The following is a 25,783-nucleotide window of genomic DNA, read 5'->3' on the forward strand; positions in this document are numbered from 1 at the left end:
AAACAATGCTTTTCTGAATGGAAAGCTGTCTGAAGTGATCTACATGAGTCAACCCTCAGGGTTTGAGAAAAAAGGAGAACACGGTGAGGAGCTCGTGTGCTGTTTAAAAAAGGCTCTCAATGGACTTCGACAAGCAGCTAGAGCATGGTTTGATACCTTGAAGGCCTTTTTGATAACTCAATTAGGCTTTTTTGTGTCCAAAGCTGATTCAACTTTGTTTATTAGGAATTCTGAGTGTTCACAAGTACTACTTATGGTATATGTTGATGACATTGTCATTACTGGGAGCATGACGAATGAAGTGGATGCCATAGTGCAACAGATTATTGCTAAATTTGCTCTTAAGGATTTAGGACAGCTGGAATTTTTCCTTGGAATGCAAATCCAGCAGAGTTCTAGTGTATTAATCCTAAATCAAAAGATGTACATTAATGAACTATTGCATAAGGCTGATATGGTAGATGCAACTCCTAAGCCTACTCCAATGGTGACAGCTCCAAAGCTTAAAGCCAATGATTGATGAATGTTTGGTGATGTCCATCTTTATCGCAGTATAGTGGGAGGGCTTTGGTATGTGTGTTTAACGAGGACTAACATTGCTTATTCTGTGAACAAGGTCAGTCAGTATATGAACAATCCTTGTGATTCACATTGGCGAACAGTGAAGAGAATACTAAGGTAACTTAGTGGAACGCTGGATCATGGGTCATCTCAGCTGAGAATTTCAGTCTTGTTTGTTATGTTGATGCCGACTGGGCAGCCTCTGTTGAAGATAAAAGCTCTACCACTGGCTATTGTATATATCTTGGAGGAAATCCGGTTGCTTGGTGTTCCAAGAAGCAAAGTGTAGTCTCCAGATCTACCTCTGAAGTAGAGTACATGAGTCTTGCTAACTTTATATCTGAACTTATATGGGCAGAGCAATTGCTTGCATAGATTGGTGTTGAATTGACGGGGAAACCAATCGTTTGGTGTGATAACAACTCTACTGTTTCTATGGCTGCAAATCCAACTCATCATGCACGTATAAAACATGCTGAGATTGACATCCATTTTGTGAGGGAGGGTACTTGCAGAACAGCTGGTTGTTAATTTTGTCCCTTCAACTGAGCAAGTTGCTGACATTCTCACCAAACCCATTTCTCCTGCAACGTTTAACAAACTTCGATATCAGCCTGGAGTAAGAACTTGGGCCGAGGTTCAAGAAGAAATACAAGGAAATGTTGAAACCAAGAAAATGTTAGAAATTAGAATACTAAAACCAGGAATATATTGAAGTATTACTCTCTTTTTAATTCTGTTCTGTTAGTCTGTTACTAGAACGGTTAATCTGTTAGTTTCTTGGGCTGTTGTATAAATATTAGGCCTAGTCCCTTTAATGAATCATGAGTGTTTAATATGAATCTCATCACGTGTTTCCTTGTTTGCTAAATCAATGTTTGAAATCAAGTTTAGATCTCTATACTATCATTATGCACCTTTTATTTCAAGATTTAAATTTTTATGATATTTTGGATAAACAAAATTTAAGGATGCGAAATTATAAAATTTTAGAATGTGTGAAATTAGATAATCAATAAAAAATATATAAAAAAAAGAGAAATTGGTCGAATTAGCCCAATTTATCAAAGTAAATATATATGTGCTACAACAATATCATCCCATGTTGCCATCTGATATTTTCGATTCATAAATTAGTTCATGAAAATTATTTCATAAGGGTTCCTAATTGCTAAAATAAATAATCTCAACAATCTTTTCTTTTACAAATTGTAATTGAACATTTTAAACTTAAATAAATAAAAAATTGGTCATTATGATATTTATTAGTTGCATTGAAATTCGACACACTCCTACTAAGATCATATTATAATCTCATTCACACATTACAGATATATTATTCGATAGTTTAATTTGTTTAAAGTGTTACGTATTATATAAAAGGATGAAAACATTATATTGACCAATTAAAAATTTGGAAGCTATCTCATATGATCTCTCTCACATCTTTCAATATCGTTGATGTGATGGTTGTAGCGGTGGTGGTGACGGCGGTGTAATTAAGAGCAGTAGGAGAAAAGTCAAATTTTTTAGCTAACCTATTCTTTGCTAAGTTCACTTTTCCGATTAAAGGTCCCAAAACTCCAAAGCATAGATAATTTGCAAATAGGAAATACAAATAGGGTGCCATTAAACGATAGGTCATAGGTGGTTCCTTGCAGCATAAAACAATTGTAAGGGCATACAAGGAGGGACCAACAGCAGTCCCAAGCCATCAAAAGTTCATCGATTTTATCCTCTCCGTTAACTATTGAATTATACTTGGATCATAATATTTTAAAATTATTTTATCCGGGTAGTTCTTTTGCAATGAACTCTACCCTACTGCGACAAGGAGTTCGCCACATCGATCACAAAACGGTATCTGACGTCAGATTTAGCAAGCCTTTCCATGGCGGTGTTGATTTCGTCTATCCGAATCAGCTCGATATCGGCAGCTATATTGTGCTTGGCACAAAAGTCCAGCATCTCCTGAGTTTCTTTCATCCCACCAACATCACTCCCTCCAACAAGCTTCCGTCCTGTAACCCAATATATACATGTATATGTATGTAAATGTTTTAGAATAAACTAAGACTTATAAATTGGAACACATATGACATATCGTAACTTATGAGATGAATAAAGATCGAAACGTACCGAAAACTAAGGGAAAAACAGGCAATTCTAGTGGCTTATTAGGCAATCCCACAGTGACCAATTTTCCATTCACCTTCAGCAAACTAAGCAATGGAAGCAGGGGATGGGCTGCAGACACTGTGTCAATAATATAGTCCATGCTACCAATAGCTGACTGCAAAGTGCAAACGGTAAGCACAAACTATGACATCAAAAGCACTTCAGTTCATCTAATTCTCAAAGTTGATTAACCACATACCTTCAGTTTTGCAGGATCACTGGAAACAAGGAAAGAGTCAGCCCCAAGTCTATTAATTGCTTCAGACTCCTTCTGTGGGGAGCTACTGATGACAGTAACTTTCAACCCAAAGGCCTTAGCAATCTTCACAGCAACATGACCAAGCCCACCAAGTCCAGCAACACCGAGATGCTTTCCTGCCTCTGTCATTCCATAATATTTCATAGGGCTGTACACTGTGATCCCTGCACATAACAATGGTGCACCCGCATCCAGTGGCAAGTTATCAGGAAACCGTAGCACATAGCGCTGGTCAACCACAATCATATCCGAATATCCACCATAAGTTTTCGTTCCATCTGGATTTTGAGAGTTATAGGTGAATATTATCTGAGGGCAATAGTTCTCCAGGTCCTGCTGGCAGCATTCACATGTCTTGCAGGAGCCAACCAGAACACCAACCCCAACCCGATCGCCAACTTTGAATTTTGTCACATTCTTCCCTACTTTTGTAGCAACACCAGCAATTTCATGCCTGCAGAACAACACCATATGCAAAATTTATGCACGTTCCAGGAGCCAAACATGGAACTGCTGTGCACATTTAAGAACTACTGAGGAATTATTGCAGAAACAAACATCATTCATTTGTTACCAGTCAAGAGCTAACTTAAGCACATCTAGATAACACAAATATTACTTATGGTCGGCGGTGTTCTATCATAAATAACACAGATACAAAAAGAGAATAAACATCACCATAAAACACAGCTTAGCACTACAGATTAGCATCATAATTTACAATACATGTGAGTTTAAGTATCGTACCCAGGAACAACAGGGTAAGAGGTGAAACCCCATTCATTTTTTAGAACATGCAGGTCTGAATGGCACACTCCACAATAGAGAATCTTTAAAGTGACATCCTCATCACCAGTTTCCCTGCAAAAAGAATTGAAAAAAATTCGTAACAACCATCATCACTCGAATTTTCCTTCAAATTTCTTAGTATTTGTATAAAATATTTGCAACAACATCATTAAAGGGTGTACGGTAAATTTAATAAAGGTCAATCAATTATCTAAACCACTAATAGAAGGTTTATGTATTAAAAAATCCAAAGGTTGCATCTTTTCATATATTATTTTACAACTAATCATCAGTCAGGTTTATATTTTTGCATTAATGTTAGTAATCAACCACAACACACACGTGAACAGTAGCCAGACGAACACGATGAGTAAACGGCTAAAAAAACAGCACAAAAGAGAAATGGAAGGAGTTCTTATGGAGAAAGAAGAAGAGATGAGATAAATTAGTATACCTTCTGGAGAAATTGAAAGGGGAGAGGGTTCCAGATTTATCTGTGGCAGCCCAACCAAAAGCCTTTTGTTGCTTCTCTTCCTCTGCTGATTTCGACATTGCCTTCTTTTCCTTTTGCTGTGATTTTTTGGTTGATGAGTGAGCAAAACCAGAGGGTGAGAGACGAGATATATACAACGGAGATACGCACTATTTGGCAGCTCTGACACTGCATTTACTCATGCTTCGTTGGTGCATTTACTCATCCTTCCTTGGTGGGTGCATGTACGATTTTCTTTTTATGTATACAGTTCAAATTAAAAAAGGTTATAAAATTAGAAATAAATAATCAAATTTTAAATTTAAAACCAAATAAATATATAAATTTTAAAAATATATATATACATTTATTAAAAAATTATATAGAATTATACATATTTGTATAAAGGGTAAAGTACACAAATGGTCCCCCAAATATAGGACATTGTTTTGTTGTGTCCCTTGATTATTAAAAGTTACAAAATGGTCCTCTAGCTATGTGGTGTTGCTTTGTTGAGTAAATGGTCCTATAACTACATGGTGTTGCTTTGTTGAGTCCATTGACTATTAAAAGTTACAAAATGATCACCCACCTATTTATATGTTCCAAAATCATCCTTTTTTCAGTAAAAAAAATAAAGGTCGCCTGAGCTAGACGTTAACATGGTATCCGAGATATGATAGTTGTTTGAGATTTTGGGATCGGATTTTAGCATATCTCAATCAGTATGTTAACATCCAACTCAGACAACCATAATTTTTTATCGAAAAAGGATGGATTTAGAACATATGGATAGTCGGGTGACCATTTTGTAAGTTTTAATAGTTGAGAGACTCAACAAAGCAATAGCCTATAGTCGAAGGACTGTTTTATAGCTTTTAATAGTCGACGATTCAATAAAGCAATACCCTATAATTAGGGACCATTTGTGTACTTTACCTTTGTATAAATTACTTAAAAATAAAAGAAAATTTTAACACTAGAGTTACATCCAGTTTTATACCATCTCTTGATTACCATGCTTCAATTTAAAATTCTTTATCCCTTTTTTTTATAATTAAAAAATACTAAAGTATTTAAAATCCTTAAAAATAGCGGATATAACTCAAGTACTATATTTTTCTAGATTTTTATAAAATTTACATAGATTATTATGATTGTAAATAATTTTATACATATTTTAAAATTTTATATACTTATTTGATTTTCAAAATAAATTTGAAAATTCATATATTTCTATTTTTATAATTATTTAAATGATTTAAATATTAAATTTAAAATTTTATAAAATTATAATCAATATTATAACTAAAGTTCAATAATTAAATTAAATATTAATCTTTTTTTTTTGTTAATGCATTACATTATTATTATTATTTTATTCTATTGATAATAATAAATGAGTAATAATAAGTCTATAATGTTATTGGTTGGATGGAGGATAATTGTGGATACCGGTTGACTGGCTTTACAATAAAATTGGGATGTTTCTAGGTAATTATAGCGGAACTTGGGTTGTATTCGAGATTTTAAAGCTAATTTAGGTCCTGGAAATAAAATAGGTACTCGTTGAATCAGATAACATGGAGGTTGTGAAGAATTTTAAACAAACAATTAACATTCGTCAAGAGTTCTCGCTCATAAAATTGATCCATAATCTTCTTCCATGTGAATTGAAAGTAGAATTTCAGCATGTCAAGGAAACTGATTTATTAGTTCAGATGGGTCGAGATAAAACTATGGAACGAGAGATCTTCGACGCTCCCTCTCTTCAGCTAGCTGTGTTGGACCAGAAAAAAACTGTGCAAGTTTCACTAAACTAAGCGTCCTCGTTAATTTTAAAAAATCGATGATGTTTCTTATAAAATATAAATTTCTTTAAACATTAATAACAGAAACGTTATTTTATAGAAAACATATTGTTTGATCTAGTAGAGACCAAGAATACACACACCAACAATCAGTTGGTCTAATGAGATGAGACATTAGATTCTTTAATCAATGTCAGAGGTTTGAATCCAGACATTTGTATATGGAGCAAACTAAGTTGGTATGGTCAATCTCTTCTCATAGTACTCGATCTGGACTAATTGACTAGTAAATCGGATATCGGTAGTTATATTAAAAAAATGTGTCGGTATTTATTTACAATTGAGTTATTGACAGCTACCCATGTGGGGATGTGGTATGGTATCCAGATAATGAGGGCAGTTGAAATCTTTATTGCAGTTTTGAATGCACCATCCAACTTTTTCACTGCTCTTAATGCTATACATTTTTTCCTACTATTATTTATGTTCTGTTTTTCTTACAATATTACATTCAAAGTGAGTTATGTTGGAGGATTTGTTCTATTGTTTGAAATATCTGCTTTTGCTATGGGTAATGTTGGGAGTCTATTTCTAGGTGTTTTATGTAGTTTGCCTAAATGTTTTTACTAAGTGAAACAAATCAATGTAATTTCCGAATGGGGAAAACTGGCCTCATTAGACACTCACCCAATCCAAAATCTCTGGTTGTGAGTTGGACCCAACCACTTTGGCATTGGTTTTGTCAACAGGCACTGATGTATTTATGTACGCATTGATAAATTCTTCCTTAATATTAGGTTTAATATAAAAAAATTGCTCAAATTATATATATTTTTTAGATATATATTTTTTAAGTTAATGTAGGTGTTTAATATTACCAAAATTACTATTTTATGTATCTAAGTTGTAGCAAACATTAAAAATTCATTAAAAGTCCATCAACCACTCAATGTTTGACACTGATTTTATTTTTTTTATTTCTTTTATTTTCAAAAAATTTAATTTATAAATTTTTGAAAAAGAACATCAACTTTTCTTATTTTTCAGAAAATACCTAACATTCATGAAATTTCAAAATATTCCTTCAATTTCGTCATCAACTATCATCACCGTCAGCGATCACCCACTCACATGTCGATTGAGATGGATGTGTGTCTTGGGATATAGGGTTTGGTTTTAGGGACTTGGGTTTAGGATTTTTGGATTAAGGTTTATGGGTTACTGTCGACGAAAGGTAAGTAGGCGACGAGGAGGAGTAGAAGGTCGACAAGGGTGACAACAAAAGAAGATGGTTGGTAATTAGGCATGATACTTTAGGATTAAGGATTGTGAATTTTTTTCTTAGATTTTAAAAAATTAAATTTTCTAAAATAATGATAATTTTAAGTTTCTTTTAATTTTTTCAAAAAATGTATAAACACACTACCTGTCACATTTTGAATAAATGACTGATTTTTAACGAATATTTTTAACGTCTGTTATGGCTGATGCACCTAAAATTGTAACATTAGGCACCTACATTGATCGAAGAAAAGTTTGAACACCTAAATTGGAAAAAATGTATAATTTAAGTATTTTTTTATATTAAATAATAATAGTAAAAAAAATAACGAAAGATGATGTGATATTTTTTAAACTAAAATAATAATATATTTAATTCTTAATATTTACATATTTTATTAATTTATTTTAATTTTAAATAATTCCTTAAATATTAGTCTTTAACATTTATAAATTTGATCAATTTAATCTTCATTTAAAAATTTTATCCCATAACAAATCAAAATTCAAAATCCCACCATCATTCCCTTCTCTCCTCCCATCGTTGTTGTAAAACTATTTAGCATTTTATTTAGCGAAAGTTTAAAATATGACATCCTCATTTAAGGTTAAAAAACGATAGAAATTGGGTGTGACTGAAAATATTTTCAAAAGCATAATATTTGAAGTTGGACATAACCTAAAATGTAATATTTTTCATAAAATTTTCAATTGTAACCTAAAGATAACATTTTTAGTTGGCAACCTTTTCTACGTCAGCTTCTTTTTCTTGGGCTACCATTTTGTTTTATTCATATCTTTTAAAGGTCATAAACCCAACATCTTATGTTGCCTTATTTGTTTTTAGCTATAATAGTATAATTTCATTCATATTCCAATAGCAACAAATATAATATCGTTCTTAATACATTCTAATTCATTAAAAAAGGAAAAAGAAAGGATTGGTCCTCAACAAGACCCATTTTAATAGATTGTGTGCCACTCGATTAGTCTCGCGGTTGGTGTAGTGGACCTTGAGAGTCGATAAGTCTTCCACCAATCCACTTGCCTCGTTGAGCATCAATCCTATTATCGAAATATCATTACATTGATTTGCAATATGATTCAGAATGGATATTGTGTCCCCTTCAATAGTTGAGTGGTTCCATCCTTGCTAATCGTAACCTATCCATGAAGGCAGCTACCTCTGCCAATTCTATTGTGTGTTCATTGTAGACACCCGATTTTGTCCAAGTTATAACTGTTATTATTATTATTATTATTATTATTATTATTATTATTATTACATGTTACAAACATGAACGAACTGATAGGCCCAATCCAAGACCCAATAGGGCTCAATACAACCTCAATCAAGCCCATACAACAACCCAAACCAGTAGGCCCAAATTACAAGACTAAACATGCCCAACTTTTGAAAACCCTAATGGTCCATAATGTTAACATTTTGGTTAACTCTAACTTAGGGTTAATCACCTGCCGCCAGCATAAGGGAAGAGGCGTACGCCGTCGTCGTTGCCCAAGCCGGACCAGCTCCCGTCGTTCGTCATTTCCAACCAGAGCTCTGCGATGTCGCTACCTCCGCCGATGATCCCTTTTGCATCGTCATTAAATCAACCAAATCAGGTCGAAATCTAATAAAATAAAAAAGAAAATAAAAAAAGGAAATTAGCATCCCATAAAATCAGGAACCTATACGAGACCAATCCCGAAGAATTCGGAAGCCACACCCTATGCCCTAGCCTCCTGCAACTTCCACCAACTGAATGAAGACTTCACCAAATACATTAACAAGCAGCCATAAAAATGAGAGTTTGAACCAAAGGATTCAGAGGGAGGGGTTCAGTTCAAACCAGGAGAAAAAAAAGAGAAAACGGAGCAGGGAACCATTCAAAATAAAAAATGAGAGAACGGGGGGAAATCAAAAAAGAAAAAAAAACCAAATAGATAAAAAAATGAGTTCGAACAGAAAAAGAAATAGGGGAGAGAGAGAAAGAGAGAACTTATCTATCCCGTTGGTCACTGGAGAGCACTTATATTCGCTCGAAAACAGATAAGACCCGAGATGATTTTCCTATATCTAGGGTTTTATGTTTCGTTTTAGGAAAAACGGGGCTTGGTTTCGAACTTTGGGTACCGAGTGGTTGTTTTGATAACCTTATGTGAGTTCCAGCCACCGTTCGTGGCCATGAATGGCGCCATGGAGTGGTGGTTCTCTTCTACCCATAAAAAAGTAAAAAAAAAAGGAGAGGAAATTTGAGAAAATGGGGGTACGACTGAGGAGGCAAATGAATTTTAGGGTTGTTTGGTTTAAGGAATGTTTAAAGAATGTGAGTTTATCATAAGAATAGAATTCACATTTTTTCGTTTAATTGTCTAATAATTTCATTTTCGATAATATTTTATTATCAACAATGAATTTTTGGAGTATATTATTGGGAATCTCATTATCCCTTTCCTTAGGTATTATTGGATTATCGATTTTTTTTGATTAAAATGCTCTTATTTTTTTTTCAAAAATAGTCTTATTATGTCATTGAATAATAAAAATTTTACGAATGTTAAATTACAAAATTATCCTTAAACTATTTTAGATTTACAAAAAAAAATCTATAATTAAAATTTTATATGAAGTTCAGGGGTTAAAATCAAATTTTACCCTTTCATTAAATATTTTTATATTTTCAATTTTGTAAAAAAATTATATAAATTTTATGAAATTATTTTTTTAAAGAAAATATATAAATATCTTATAGTAATATTATAGTATAATTCAACTTGTTAAAAAATCAAATATATAATAAGAAAAATTTGGTCAAATATACATTCCAATAATCTTTTATCCCTTTAACCAAACAAGGTAATCTTACATTCCTGATAAACCAACCAAACACAAAATACAACATTCTCAGTAATCCTATTCCATGATAATCTTTTATTTTCACTAATAATCTTACATTCCGTAAACCAAATACACACTTAGAGTTAACAGCTTATGTTAATCCATGGAAATGGTGGCGTTTTGGGTATCACGGATTCCGCATGTTATATATTTAGGGGATATTCATGTGATAGGAGCTTGTACATTTATAATATCTCACTTTAGCTTCCGAATGATACTTTTATTCCTTTTACTTCGAGCATTTCTTTTTTTTCCCGCATTATATTTTAGTCTTATGAACTTATTTATTTGTTTTATTTTTGTTTTACATTTGATATATAATTTTGAATGATTTCATTTTAGTCCTCTCTAGTATTTATGGATTATTTGTGGTTTCAGTATTTATACTTCCTATTGTTTACATTTTTATTTTTATTTTGAGCTAAATTTACATTTATGCCTATTTAGTTGCTATAATTTGCAACTTTAATTTTTCTTATGTACATATTTGCATTAATGTCCTTTATGTATTACCATATGATTTTTTTAAATGTATTAAGTATTTGCTCATACAGTATGTTCCATTTCTGTTTGGTAATTTGCTATGAATATAGGTTCATGTATATATGTATATATATGGTAACATGTTTAGCGCATTTATAGCATATATATTTATGCACATTAATGCTTTCTTGATTTCACATGCGAATGTGCAACTTTGTTTAACTTTCCTTCTTTCGATTTATAAAATATTATATACGCCTATGTATACATTGTTTTGTGTTTTGGATTGAAGCATAACATGTGTATATTTTGTGAGTCGTATACTTTTTGTTTACTTCATTTTTATATTTATTTTCATATTGATTTCTTTATCCATCATGCATTTTGACCCTAGCTTTTCCATATTTATATTTGCGCCCAATAGTTTACTGTTTTTTAATTTATTTAACCATTTATTTATTAAGCATGCTTTAGTTTCTGCTATTAGTTTTCTGACCCCACTTATTTGTATGTATTACATTTTTGTCTTGTTTTTTTCAGCGTTCTATTTTGGTCATCTTTTATTAATGAAGTTTTGATTTCTGTCTTTTATTTTTCATGCTTTTCATTTTAATCCATGTTTACTTGTTGTTTACTATTTTTTGTTTCTTTTAATTCTAGTATCATGTTTTAAGAAGTTTCATTTTAGTCCCAAATTGGATTTATGGTTTATTTTCCTTTCAGTGCTTGTGTTATCTGATGCTTGCATTTTTTTATTATATTTTTACTATGTTTGATATTTTTCCTCTTAAGTTACTGTTTTTATTATTTAGTCCCTATTTTGCTAAACAAGTTTCATTTTTGTTTTATGCATTCTAACTTGCCATTTTCACGCTTATCATGTTGTAGTCCATCGTTGCAAATATGTGCACATTTTATTATTTTTCTTTTTTAAATTAATGTCTAAGTGTATATGTATATAGTAAATATATATTCATAAGATATCTCTGCCCGTCCACCTTCTAGAAGGTGCTGACTATATCTTCTAAAAAACTACTGTTGACTAAACCTTTTATAAACTACCACATTAGATCGTGTCATGCCCAGAGTCATGCCTATATCTCCAGTCGTGACCAAATAATAAAAAATGCATAATGACCCTTTTTACTGTTAATTCTGAAAAGTAAGATTCTGCACGATAATAAGTATAATACAACCATATCAGCAGCAATAAGTCCATAAGACCGAAGAATTAACAAATAAATATTATCGATTTAGAACACTTATCAGTTGCCCCCCACTGCCAGAAATAAAGACGTAGGCTCTCCCACTTGAGGAGACCTGGGGCAGGTGCACCTTCCAAGTGCAAAGAAAACCACCAGCCTAGGCCATGGGTCTTTTTGCTTACCCATCGACCCCGTCCAGGTAAGAATGTTTCAAAGGTCTCTCATGCTTATTCTTTATACGTCTAGCTAACATCTCCTATTTATTGTCTTTCTCGATGTGGGTTTCGAGCTCTCAAACTTGTGCGTGCTTCATATTTTTTATTATTACACATGTGCACCCAAGTTCTAGGATTACCATATTCATCTTTTATTTGTCTAATAAAATTGAACTTACTACTCAAGTTGAATAGTGAATGTTGCTAAGTTTTGCAATTTTAAGCATTTGCTCACAATTGTTTATTTTCTTTGTTTATTTTTGCTGCAGGCACTTCGAATTGTCACATTTTATTCTACTTAGCTTGCGGGATCAAATTATCATTACCCAGAAGTATAGTATTGTAATTATATGTGAGCTTGCCTTTAATTTTATGTTTACATTTTAAATTTTAAGATCATTTGGTAAATAATTGTGTTTCTTTTAAAGACCAGGGTGAGCATTTGTTTATGGTTTTTCATGTTGTTGAATCATCTCATAAATCTACTTAGGTTGGGGTAGTGGTTGTACCAGTCACATGAAACTCGCGGTTGCATACTTTAACTCCCTTTATAAGACTTTTAAGATAAATGTGAAGTTAAGAAATGGTGTCACAGTTCAAGTTCAATGCAAAGACTCAATTTTCGTGAATATTATACAAGGTAAAAGAACAATCTATAATGTTCTTTTTATTTTTGATTTAGATCAAAATCTTCTGAGTATTCCTCAAATGATTAAAAATTATTTTAGTATTCAGTTTAAGGGTGATTTTTGCAACATATTTGATGTTTGTGGTTCTAAGTTCGTTGAGCTGAAAATGAAAAATAATAGATTTTATTTGAAGCTTGATGTTGATTGTGAACATGCGTACTTGGAAAAAGATGATATCAATCCTATTTGGCATACAAAGATAGGTCATTTTAATCTTAGAACTTCAAAGTATATGAAACCAAATGGTTTTATAACATATTTGCCTGAGCTTAATATTTATGATGATAAATGCAATAATAGTTAATTTGAAAAGTCTTGTAGACTGATTTTCTCATGATTATGTAAATAGAGCAAATACGAAATTAGAGTTAGTTCACTCAAATTTGTGTGGTCCAATAAAGACTTCTTCTGTGAATGACATCAAGTATTTTATGTTTTTATAGGTGATATAGCAATGATGAGTTGAGTGTGTTTCTTGAATCTAACATGGATGTATTGTCAATGTTCAAAGAATTCAAGAAATCTATTGAAAATCAAAGTGATTGTAGGTCGAAGGTTTTAATAACGGAAAAATGGTGGAGAGTATGTGTTCAAGAAGTTCAATGATTTTTTTTTAGAAACGTTGGGATTCATATCAGCTCACTATTCCTCACACTCCTCAACGGAACAGAGTTTGTGAAAGGAATAATAAAAATGTTCCGGATATGTCAAGATGTATGTTGTTTAAAGAACATCTTCTAAAATCATTTCGGGTAGAAGTTGTCATTGCGTCTATGTATTTTTTTACAGGTTGGCAACTAAGGATGTGGATGAGAAAACTCCTCTTGAAACCTGGTCTGGTTTTAAGCCATCATTGAAACACCTTAAAGTGTTCAGTTCACTTTGTTTCCGTCATATACATGCTAATATAAGACCTAAGTAAGATGAAAGGACTTGGAATGGAATTTTTATCGGTTATTATTTTCAATCCAAGGGGTATAGAATCTTTAATTTGTATAGAAAGAAGATTGTGGTGAGTAAAGATGTCACTTTTAATGAAGGTTTTTATTGGAATTGGAGAAGAATGATGTGCAGAAGCATGATAGTATATCAATGGCTGACGAGGTTGTTATAACTAATGATATTAATAATAATGTAACTAGTGATGAGTTATATACAATAGAAACAAATGAAGTTTAGGTTATCAAAACTAAATGCTTAGTAGATATGTAGGAGATCTGTAATTTTATCTTTGTTGAGCCAACAAATCTTTTTGAAGTTGCAAAGGTACCTGAATGGATTAATGCAATTAAGGTAGAAATTTTGCAATTGAGAAAAATGGTACATGGTTCTTGAAACATAAACCTGAAGACAAGAATGTTATAGGTGTTAAGTTGGTGTCTAGTACCAAGTTCAATCTCGTTGGCTCTGTGTTCAATAGCAATGCTTGGTTGGTTGTAAAGGGGTTTGCACATATAGGTGGAGTTGACTAAGGTAACACATTTGCACTTGTTTTGTAACACCCTCAACCCATACCCGACCCGGATACGAGTCCAGGATGTCACATTGACTATAAAAAACAATATTCTAAAAAAATAATAAAACATTTGGACTTATATTATTAAAATACGATAATATACATATGTTAATAGAAGTTTATCAAAATACTCAGAGCATACACAACTTGAACCTTTGATTACATGCCAACATTCATTTACATAACAAAATAGCCTATTGATTAAGTTGCTTCTAATCTGATATTTGCAGGAGTAATGTTGTCCAGCTGCTTAACTTGTCTCGTCTACTTTCTCGGATCCTACATGTGAAACACTCACACGCTAAGTCATCGACTTAGTGAGGCAATATAATAATTATTATTAACAAGGAAATGTAATAAAAATGTCATAATGAGATGAAATAAAATGAAATCATGTACTTAATCAATGCAATTCATATCCCCATGTTCCTTACCTATAAGCATATTACATTAACATTCATGAATTCATATTAATAAGTTTATTGGCCCATGATACCATACTGAGAACCTAAGGTATGTGAGTACTGTGAGGTTGTGCACTATACTATCACCACAGCTCGTATAAATGCACCGAAGTGCCGCATAGAATTGCATCGTAGTGCCATATAAGACGTCCCTAAGGACCACGTAGAAAATTCCTTAAGAATCATATACATATGCCAAGAACCAAATATGTGTCTCAAAAGACCTCATACATGTTCCAAAGAATACATATATGTCCCGAAGGACAGCGTAGACCCTCTACTCTTGGCATGCGAACTATACCTATAGTTCTCATCTACATAACATGGGGTTTTCCCAATTTACATAGTATATCACATAGACGTATCATTTCCTTACCTTCATCACATGGCTCATATAACTTTGCATACATATTCATTTAAAACATGTTACACAATGCACATAGTATGAATTCATATCATACTTCACAATATGAAATGAATCATGCATCAATGTATTGAATCTAGACTTCTCACAAGTCTAGAACTGAATATACCACTATAATTATGTTATGCATATGAACTCACCTATATTTCCTTATTTTTCCTCGATCTATCTTACTGGGCAATTGTTCTGGAACTTGTTTAGGCTCTGTATTTACATAGTAATTCATTGATACTTTTCATTATACTAATTAATATATTCTAAACTATCATTTCTTAGGCTAAAAGAAAAGCTATTTTCATCTCTTACTAAAGGTATGTATCGATGCACTCCTTAATGTGTGCAACGATGCACTACCTGTGCATCGGTACACAAATTACATTTGATGTTTTCTTCTTAAGGGGGTGCATCGATGCACTCCTTATGCATCGATGCACTAACTGCATTCGATGTTCATTTATTTGAGAGTGCATCGGTACACATTGAATGTGTATCGATGCACACAACCCAAAAATGTTATTTTGAGCACGAAAATCTCTTCATAATCCTCTCAACACTATATAATTCACCTCCTTTTATATGCCTAACTTGCATACACTTACTTAAACTAATTATTATCCATTCAATACCTCTAAAACTTAAAAATCCAATCCTCCATATAGAATTTAAGAATCTTACTCAAATTCCAACATGTTCTAAATCTAATTATGACACTTCATATCCTTTAAATCCATTAATGACAAGTCAAATTTAGTCTTAAAATCTAATTAATACATTTCTATCAAGATTTCACTTATTCACCTCCTTTGTCTAATCCTTCCTAACTACATCATCTTTTGATTTTAAGATAACCTAAGTTTTCCTTAAGCTTAGTTATCATCTAATGATCAATAAGCAACCTTAAATTCATCAAGAATTTGATCAACAAGAAAACTCACCTTTAGCTTGGCTTCACGGTGGAGAAGAAGAATGAAGAAGAAGAGAAATCTGGAAACTTTTGCCTTCCCCACTAGCTTCCACGTGGGTATAAAAATATCATCAACTAAGATTTAATTATTTCCCTCGTTAAAAGACTTATTTACCCCTTTAGTTCCTCCTTCTTTGCTAATTAATCCTACACAAAACATTTCAATCAATTCTTTGAACTTTTCAATTTATCCAATTTGGTCACTGAATTTTTAAATCTCATAATTTAATCACTAACCCGGTATGGAGGATGTTATAAATTTCCCTCCCTCAAGAAAATTCATCCTCGAACTTTCATTTCACGAACAGATGGAGGTATTGAAATCACATATCCTCTTCACGTTTCCACGTTGCTTCCTCTACTTTGTGATTTCTCCAAAGAACTTTGACCAACGAAACCGTTTTATTTCTCCATTGTTTGACTTTGTGAGCCAATATTGGTATTGGTTCCTCTTCATAGGTCGAATCAGGTTAAACTTCTACTTGTTCTGGTGGAACGATGTGAGAGGGATCGAACCTATATCTTCGTAACATGGATACATGGAAAACATTATGGATTTTCTCCATTTCTGGTGGCAAAGATAACTGATATGCCACTGGTCCTATTCTTTTAACAACTTCATATGGCCCGATGAATCTAGGACTTAGATTTCATTTCCGACCAAATCGTAATACTTTTTTCCATGGTGATTCCTTCAAAAACACTTTATCCCCAACTTCAAATTCAATCTCTTTTCTTTTAAGGTCAGAATAGGACTTTTGCCGATCAAATGCCACTTTTAGGTTATGTTGAATTTCCTGAACTTTCTCTTCTATATCTTGAATTAAATCTGGACCAAGTACACTTTGATCTTTGAGCTCATACCAGTTTAATGGCGTACGACATTTCCTCCCATATAACACCTCATAGGGTGCCATTTTAATACTGGACTGATAACTATTGTTGTAAGTGAACTCCGCCAGTGGTAAATATTTCTCCCATGACCCTTTAAACTCAATGACACATGCTCGCAACATATCTTCCAATATTTGAATCGTTCTTTCTGATTGTCCGTCTGTCTGGGGGTGAAAGGTGGTACTAAAGTTTAAGCGAGTCCCCAATGCTCCATGCAAGGATTTCCAGAATCTCGAGGTGAATCGAGGGTCTCAATCAGAAACTATAGAAACAGGCACTCCATGAAATCTAATAATTTCTCTAATATACAGTTCTGAATACTTTTCCATAGAGAAATCTTTTCCGACAGGAAGGAAATGTGCTGACTTGGTCAATCGATCAACAATTACCCAAATTGAATCTCTTTTGTTTGGAGTCAGGGGTAACCCCAAAAAAAAATCCATCGTTACATTTTCCCACTTGCATTGTGGACTAAAAAGTGTTTGCAATAATCCAAACGAAACTTGATGTTCAGCTTTAACTTGCTGACATGTTAAGCACTTGGACACAAATTCAGTAATGCTTCGTTTCATCCCTGGCCACCAATACTGATCCTTTAAATCCATATACATCTTGGTTCCACCTGGGTGCATCATCAATGGACTGCAATGAGCCTCTACCAATAAATCTTTCTTAAATTCTTCATCGTCTGGTATCACAATTCTTTCTTTATAATACAATTTCCCATCGGACTTCACCTCAAAATCTTTAATCTCTTTATTCTTTACTTGCTCTATTCTTTTTAAACATATTTCATCTTGGCTTTGCAATTCTCCTATTCGGTCCAACCATGCTGGTTTAAGTTTTAACTCTGCATATAGACCGTCGTCTCCCATCAAAGATAACCTTGTATCCATAGCTCGTAAGGCTACAAACGTCTTTCTACTCAAAGCATCTGCTACCACGTTAGCCTTTCCGGGATGATAGTAAATTATTATATCATAATCTCTAAAAAACTCAACCCATCTCCTTTATCTCAAATTAAGCTCTTTTTCAGTCATCAGGTATTTCAAGCTCTTATGATCCATATACAAGTAACATTATTCTCCATACAGATAATGCCGCCAAATCTTGAGAGCGAACACCACTGCAACAATTTCTAAATCATGGGTGGGGTAATTCTTTTCATGTGGTTTCAACTGTCTCGATGCATACGCTACCACCTTCCCTTCTTACATTAATACACACCCAACCCATTGTGGGATGCATCACTGTATACGACAAAATTCTTGCCAAATTCTGGTTGAACCAATACAGGAGTTTCTGTCAGAATTTTCTTTAAAGCTTCAAAACTTTCTTGGCATTCAGAAGTCCAAATAAACTGTACATTCTTTCTCATCAGCTTCATTAAAGGCAACACTATCATCAAAAAATTCTTAACGAATCTTCGATAATAACCGACAAGTCCAAGGAAACTCCGGACTTCTGATAAATTCTTTGGAACTTCCCAGTCCATTATAGCTTTTACCTTTTGAGGGTCCATTCTAATCCCATCGGCATAGATCACATGCCCTAAAAATTTTACTTCATTTAGCCAAAATTCACATTTGGACAATTTAGCATAAAGTTTCTTATCCCTAAGAATTTGCAAAACTATCCTCAGATGTGCGCTATGCTCTTCAGTGAATTTTAAGTACACCAGTATGTCATCAATAAAGACAACTACAAACTGATCCAGATAGGGTTAAAAAATCCTATTCATGAGGTCCATGAAAGCAGCAGGTGCATTCGTTACTCCAAATGGCATTACGATGAATTCATAATGACCATATCTTGTTCTGAAAGTCGTCTTCGGAATATCTTTCTCCTGAATTTTCAATTGGTGATAACCAGAACGTAAGTCAATCTTTGAAAATATTGAAGCTCCCTTTAGCTGATCAAACAAGTCATCAATGCGCGGGAGGGGATACTTATTCTTAATGGTTACCTTATTAAGTTGCCGATAATCAATGCAGAGACGCATTGACCCATCATTCTTCTTAACAAATAACACTGGAGCTCCCCAAGGTGACACACTTAGTCGAATAAATCCCTTCTCTAACAACTATTGCAATTGATTCTTTAACTCTTGTAATTTTTTCGGAGCCATCTGATAAGGTGTCATTGCAATTAGAGATGTTCCCGACATTACTTCAATTTGAAATTCTACCTCTCTATCTGGAGGTACTCCTGGCAACTCAGCAAGGAAAACATCAAGGAATTCCCGAACTATCGGAATCTCATATAATCCTTTCTCTTTAGCTCTTGTATATATCACATTTGCAAGAAAACCTTGAAATCCTTGTAGCAATAGCTTTTTAGCAGACATTACTGATATTACATTTGCTAAATGATTAAACATTTCACTGATCACACTTACTTCTATTCCTCATGGACTCTTAAAGGTTATCTTTTTCGATCTGCAATTAACATCCCCATTGTAACGGAACAACCAACCCATTCCCAGAATCACTTCAAACTCTTCAAAACGTAATTCCATCATATTAGCAGGGAATTCAACTCCATGAATCTTTATGGGACACCCCTTACATACTTTTTTCACCCGAGCACTATACCCTAAAGGATTAGTTACTATAATCTCATTACTCGTAGCTTCTAAGGGGATCCTCAATTCCTTTACTAATTTACTTGTAATGTAAGAATAATTAGAACCCGGATCAATCAGTACCAATACTAATTTATCATACAGCTGAAAAGTACCTGCTATAATATCAGGGTTATCACGGTCTTCACTTGCCTTTAAATTGTATACACGTACAGTTGACCGAACTTCAGGTTGAGCAGAGGATTTGGACTGGTTATTTCCTCTACCTCTTCCCTGACCTCTCTGTAAGGCAGAACTGACTCTCTCAGATGGTGCAGACTGTCCAACCATTAACGGACAATCCCGAATAAAATGTTTGGCATCTCTGCATCGAAAACAAGCTCCGAAAACCATCCAACATGTCCCAAAATGGTTCTTCCCACAATGTTGACATTGTCTTGCTTGACCCTGATTGGATCTCCCAGCACCAGATCCCACTGACTGTGTCTGTCTAAGCCTTGCCTGACTTGCTCCCCTAGAAGATGATGCAACTGATTATGATCTAACTTGTGATCGAAATCCTGAGTCTCTTCCTCTTTTTGGTGGTGCTGAGCTGGAAGAAACACCTGTCCTCTTTGATGTCTGAACTCTTAAATCCCCGAATCTCTCGCTCTGAGCTCTTTCAAGAGATTTGGCACGATTAATCACCTCTTGAAATGAGGACAAATTCAATACTATCAGCATCTCTTTCAATCTAGGGCGTAAGCCCTCCACAAACCATTCACAAGTATCTTTTTCAGTAGGCATAAGCTCAGACGCAAACCGACTCAACTTGTTGGACTCACATTCATACTCATATACAGAGCGGTTCATTTGTTTCAAGTTCATAAACTCCTGCTTCATTTGCCGAATGAACTGATCTCCAATATACTTGTTTTTAAATTCTTCTAAGAACAAAGACCAAATCAACTGGTCACTTGACATCCTTATGGTGACGTTCGTCCACCATATCCTTGCCTGACCCCTCAGTAAAGAGACAGCTCCATCTAACTTCTCCACTTCAGAACTGTGGAGACCATCCAACATGATTTTTAAATCATTTAACCAAAGATATACCACAACCATACCTTCCTCGGCTTCTTCCTTAAATTCAGGAGCTCCCAAACTTCTCAACTCTTTTTATACATTCATTCTTTGAGTTGGTGGGGCAGGAGGTTGAAGATGCGTAAGAATAGCGTCCAACGTCCTGAAGAAAGTGTCTTGGTCTTGTACAGGCACTCCCTGAGATGTCTGTCCTTCACCTTGCCTGGCCAGGGAAGGTGAATTACTGCTTTCAACAGGCCTATCTTCTCTCGCTTCACTTCGGGAGCTATTATGTCCGGACATCTAATAAAAATAAACACATTGTTCTATTAGAAAAACAACATACTCATACTATACCAGATCAGAAGTTCTCACTATATGTCGGCATGTATTCCATTTAAAGACTCTATAGACTCTGGTTAATGCCTAGAATCGGCTAAAAATAGCTCTAATACCATTAAATGTAACACCCTCAACCCATACCCGACCCGGATATGAGTCCAGAATGTCACATTGACTATCAAAAACAATATTCTTAAAAAACGATAAAACATTTGGAATATATTATTAAAATACGATAATATACATATGTTAATACAAGTTTATCAAAATACTCCGAGCATACACAACTTGACCCTTTGATTACATGCCAACATTCATTTACATAACAAAATAACCTACTGATTAAGTTGCTTCTGATCTGATAGCTGCAGGAGTAATGTTGTCCAGCTGCTTAACTTGTCTCGTCTACTTTTTGGATCCTACGTGTGAAACACTCACACGCTAGGTCATCGACTTAGTGAGGTAATATAATAATAATTATTAACAAGGAAATGTAATGAAAATGTCATAATGAGATGAAATGAAATGAAATCATATACTTAATCAATGCAATTCATATCCCCATGTTCCTTACCTATAAGCATATTACATTAACATTCATGAATTCGTATTAATAAGTTTATTGGACCATGATACCATACTGAGAACCTAAGGTATGTGAGTACTGTGATGTTGTGCACTATACTATCACCACATCTCGTATAAATACACCGAAGTGCCGCGTAGAATTGCACCGTAGTGCCATATAAGATGTCCCTAAGGACCACGTAGAAAATTTCTAAAGAATCATATACATATTTCAATGACCAAATATGTGTAGATTATAAACTTGAAGCAAAATTGTTGAAACATTTTGTTATGAAGGATCTGGGCGCTGCAAAGCAGATTCTTGGGATGAGGATTAAGAGAGACACAAAGTCGGGGACTTTGATGTTATCACAGGCTGAGTACATCAACAAAGTACTCTCCAGGTTCAACATGCAAGATGCTAAACCAGTAAGTACACCTTTAGGTGTTCATTTTAGACTCTCCAAAGAACAGTCACGAAAGACGGAGGAAGAACGTGCACACATGGTGAAGGTGTCGTATGCCTCAGCAATTGGAAGTCTAATGTATGACATGGTTTGTGCTAGACCAGATATTGCTCATGCAGTGGGAGCTGTTAGCAGGTACATGAATAATTCGGGCAAGGTACACTGAGAAGCAGTCAAATGAATCCTCAGATATCTGCGGGGTACTACAAACAAAGCACTTTGTTTCAAAGGTGGAGATACGATACTGACAGACTATGTAGATGTTGACTTAGTCGGAAATGTTGACATCAGAAGGAGCACTACAGGGTATGTCTATACTCTAGGAGATACTGCAGTGAGTTGGGTTTCTCAACTACAGAAGATAGTTGCTCTCTCCATAATTGAAGCAGAATATATCGCTGTTACGGAAGCCAGGAAGGAGATAGTTTGGCTCTAAAGTTTCTTAGAAGAGTTAGCAAGAAACAAGAAAACAATGTCTTGTACTGCGATAATCAAAGTGTCATCCATCTAGCGAAGAATCCGTCTTTTCATTCCAGGACGAAACACATACAACTGTGATATCATTTATCCGGTCTCTTCTGGAAGATGTGATTTTGAAACTTGAAAAGATTAGTGGAGCTCAAAATCCGACAGACATATTGACAAAGACGGTGACCACGGAAAAACTGAAGTTGTGTTTAGCTTCAGTTGGCATGCTAGAGTAACAAGACCAGAAATGTTGTTGCAGTGATCGAGGTGTGAAGACAGATTAAAATCAGTCTTCAAGTGGGAGATTGTTGGAAATAGTCAAGAAAAGTGGGCAGTTTTCGGTGGCTTTAAATGCACTGAAAGTTGCTTGTTGAAAATGGTTTTTTGGCTTAATTATATTTTAGCCATTGCATACTTTAGGGTATTTACAAGATTAGTCCCTAAGATTCAACTATAAATACCCTAACCCACTTAGCTTCAAAATCATCCCAAAAATCATTTATTTCTCCTATTACTAGAGAGCTTTCTTGTGAGTAGTGAGTGTTTTGTAAACACCTGTAAATTTTCTCTCTTAATAAAAGATCTGCATCAGTCCGGAGATGTAAGCAAAATTGGCTTAACTTCGTTATCAATTTTGGGTATTATTTTTCCGCTTTTATTTCACATTCTCACTAATCTAGTTATACGGAAATTACTCATTCTCGGTTTATTTCCCAACAGTACACTCTTGAAATTTCAATTTACTGTTAGGACTTTTATATTTTCTTTGATTTAGTTTGACAATGGTAAGATATTTTCTGTAGGTATACGATTAATTTAGTGGTATTCTTCATAGACAAGAACCTGTCAGGCTTGAATATTCTGATCTTTTCAAACTTTTGTCTAATTATTCCGTCAATGATTGGGGTTGAATCTTCTAACACAGATATTTACTGCATAATTTCACGAAAGAAACAGTGGAAATTTATCTATGGTGTTGCCCTTGAGTACCACAAACAAGGATAGTAAAACCAAAGAAGAAAATAACAAGCCAATCACTGTCACTGGTGATTTAAATAGTGGTTGCAATTACATTTTCAGTTACATTTTGTATATCGCAATTGTAGACATAATGTGTGCTATTGCGGTGATTGCAAGTATTGCGGTTATATAATAGCAGTATCGGACGGCACCGATACCACTATATCACTGATCCCTACATTGAGAAAGAAAAAAAAGTGATGGAAAACTTTGAAACTTGGATTGGTAGTGGGGGCATTCAACAAGGAACATCCTTCCAAATATCGGCGTATGCCGCTTATATGACGGTATTCTTTGTGACTCGTGATATTAAATTCTGCTCTCGTTGTGATTTCTTTTCAAAGTGAAGGAAAGAGATAAGAACCTACAACAAATGCTTCAAATGAAATTTCCTGCAGACTAGGAGGGGGAATTAGCAATAACCATTACTTTTACTTCAAAACTGAAATCAATTTCAATGTGGTTGGGGTGGATATAATGTCTTAGGTTAGCTTTGATTCTAACAAAATAACTGAGGACACAGGATTAACATAGTTTGCTATAAGTGCCATTAGTTTTGGACTTCCGCTCCAAACAAACATACAAAGATAACGTATTTTGTGATTTGGATGAACGATGCAAACATTTTCCACTGCTTACAACGCAACCGCAGGAAAACCACTGCTAAACCCCTTCAAAACTAGCATCAATACGTGTTCGAACAACAAATCCAAATTTATCGGAATCAACGAATATTGTTGTTACCACATTGGTTGATCTTCTGTTTCAATAAATTTCAACTCTACTGTCAACAAAATTAACACTAGGTAAACTTCGTTATTAGACAAAATATACTTTTAGCTAGAAATGAAGAAGGGGCCGCGCGAACGCAGACCCCCACTGCAAGAAATAATGACATAGGCTCTCCCACTTGAAGAGACCTTAGGCTGGTGCACCTTCCAAGTGCAATGAAAGCTACCAGCCTAGGCCATGGGTCTTATTGATCACCCATCGAACCCGTCCAGGTAAGTATGTTTCAAATGTCTCCCATGCTTATTCTTTATACGTCTAACTAACCTCTCCTCTTTACTGTCTTTTTCAATGTGGGTTTCAAGCTCTCAAAGTTGTGCGTACTGCATATTTTTTATTATTATACATGTGTACCCATGTTCTAGGATTACCATTTTCATCAGCATTTTGTCTGATAAAACTGAACTTATTGCTCAAGTTGAATAGTGAATGTTGAACTTTTGCAGTTTTAAGCATTTACTGTCTTTGTCCTCTAGAAACCTACTGCCCTAACCCACCTAGGGACCCATAAGCACAACCCAACCAAACTTGAAACCTAAACCCAGAAGCAAGAAAAAAAACCTAAAAAATGAAACCAAAAGTAAAGTTAGTAAAAACAAAAAAGACAGCAAAAAAAACAACATATCTTTCGACTGAATTTTTTTATTAAGCTAAGGTGATTACAAAGTAATAAAACCAAAAACCTCTAAAAACAATAACGGTTCTTTTAACCACTGAGGTGAGATGATTCATGCTTCGACTGAAGTTCGCTTGTTGTTTGAGGAACCATTTGCAAATTCAAGCCGCTTAATTAGAAACCTAAAAAAGTTATGAAATTAAAAATTAATTCAATAATAAAAAGAATTATATTAGAGTTTTTATATTTTTTTCAAATGTGTATAAATATATAGTGTTTTGGGAAGGGGGGTTCAAATTCTTAAAAAGAAGCCAACCATTGCTCTTTGAAATATTACTTTTTGCATAATACTTTTGTTCCTTTTGTTAGACAAAATGTTTTAATCCAAGAATAATAAAGATAAATAATGAAAATAACAATTTTCTTAAGACATATTTTCGGTCACTCCTTTGCTTCTCGAGATCTTTGGTCGTCTTTCTCCCAAGATACAACAACTAGATGATCAACTATAATAGTACAATTGTAGAGATAACGAACTATTCTTGCATTCATCTATCACCAGAAAATTATGGAGAGAAAATATATCACCAGAAAGTAAAAGTTCTTGAATTCTGATATGTGTAAAACCTAACAGGTTTTCTCAGTATTTTTAGGGGATTTTCAACATAAATTTACTCCAACTAAATATTTTTTAATATTCAAACTTAAACAGATAATAATATATTTTAATTTGAAATATTCAAAAGGATATAATTATCTTT

The 25,783-nt window shown here is 34.0% G+C and overlaps 1 protein-coding gene and 2 non-coding genes across 3 annotated transcripts; all 3 read right to left on the reverse strand.

Moving 5' to 3' along the window:
• Positions 1–2,185: 2,185 nt before the first annotated feature.
• On the reverse strand, positions 2,186–4,395 carry LOC120122654 (probable cinnamyl alcohol dehydrogenase 9). Its single transcript, XM_039141773.1, has 5 exons — positions 4,242–4,395; positions 3,746–3,859; positions 2,939–3,452; positions 2,701–2,854; positions 2,186–2,582 (listed from the first exon to the last, which is right to left on the reverse strand). Exons 1-5 carry the CDS (start codon positions 4,337–4,339, stop codon positions 2,383–2,385), a joined length of 1,080 nt encoding a protein of 359 aa, XP_038997704.1. The 5' UTR covers positions 4,340–4,395; the 3' UTR covers positions 2,186–2,382.
• A 7,594-nt stretch (positions 4,396–11,989) lies between these two features.
• LOC120122818 lies at positions 11,990–12,148 on the reverse strand. Its single transcript, XR_005516117.1, has one exon. It is a non-coding gene; the product is annotated as a U1 spliceosomal RNA (small nuclear RNA).
• Positions 12,149–24,468: 12,320 nt separating this feature from the next.
• LOC120122831 lies at positions 24,469–24,629 on the reverse strand. Its single transcript, XR_005516126.1, has one exon. It is a non-coding gene; the product is annotated as a U1 spliceosomal RNA (small nuclear RNA).
• Positions 24,630–25,783: the final 1,154 nt, after the last annotated feature.

The sequence above is a fragment of the Hibiscus syriacus genome, unplaced genomic scaffold (genome assembly GCF_006381635.1).
Source record: "Hibiscus syriacus cultivar Baekdansim isolate YM2019G1 unplaced genomic scaffold, ASM638163v2 tig00110387_pilon, whole genome shotgun sequence".
In the NCBI taxonomy this organism is placed as follows: domain Eukaryota; kingdom Viridiplantae; phylum Streptophyta; class Magnoliopsida; order Malvales; family Malvaceae; genus Hibiscus; species Hibiscus syriacus.

Coding starts and splice junctions, on each gene's coding strand:
- LOC120122654 (XM_039141773.1), bottom strand. CDS start 4,339: ATGTCGAAATCAGCAGAGGAAGAGAAGCAACAAAAGGCTTTTGGTTGG. Junction 3,860..4,241: donor CCTTTCAATTTCTCCAGAAG/GTATACTAATTT, acceptor TTCTTTTTGCAG/GGAAACTGGTGATGAGGATG. Junction 3,453..3,745: donor TCTTACCCTGTTGTTCCTGG/GTACGATACTTA, acceptor GTTGTTCTGCAG/GCATGAAATTGCTGGTGTTG.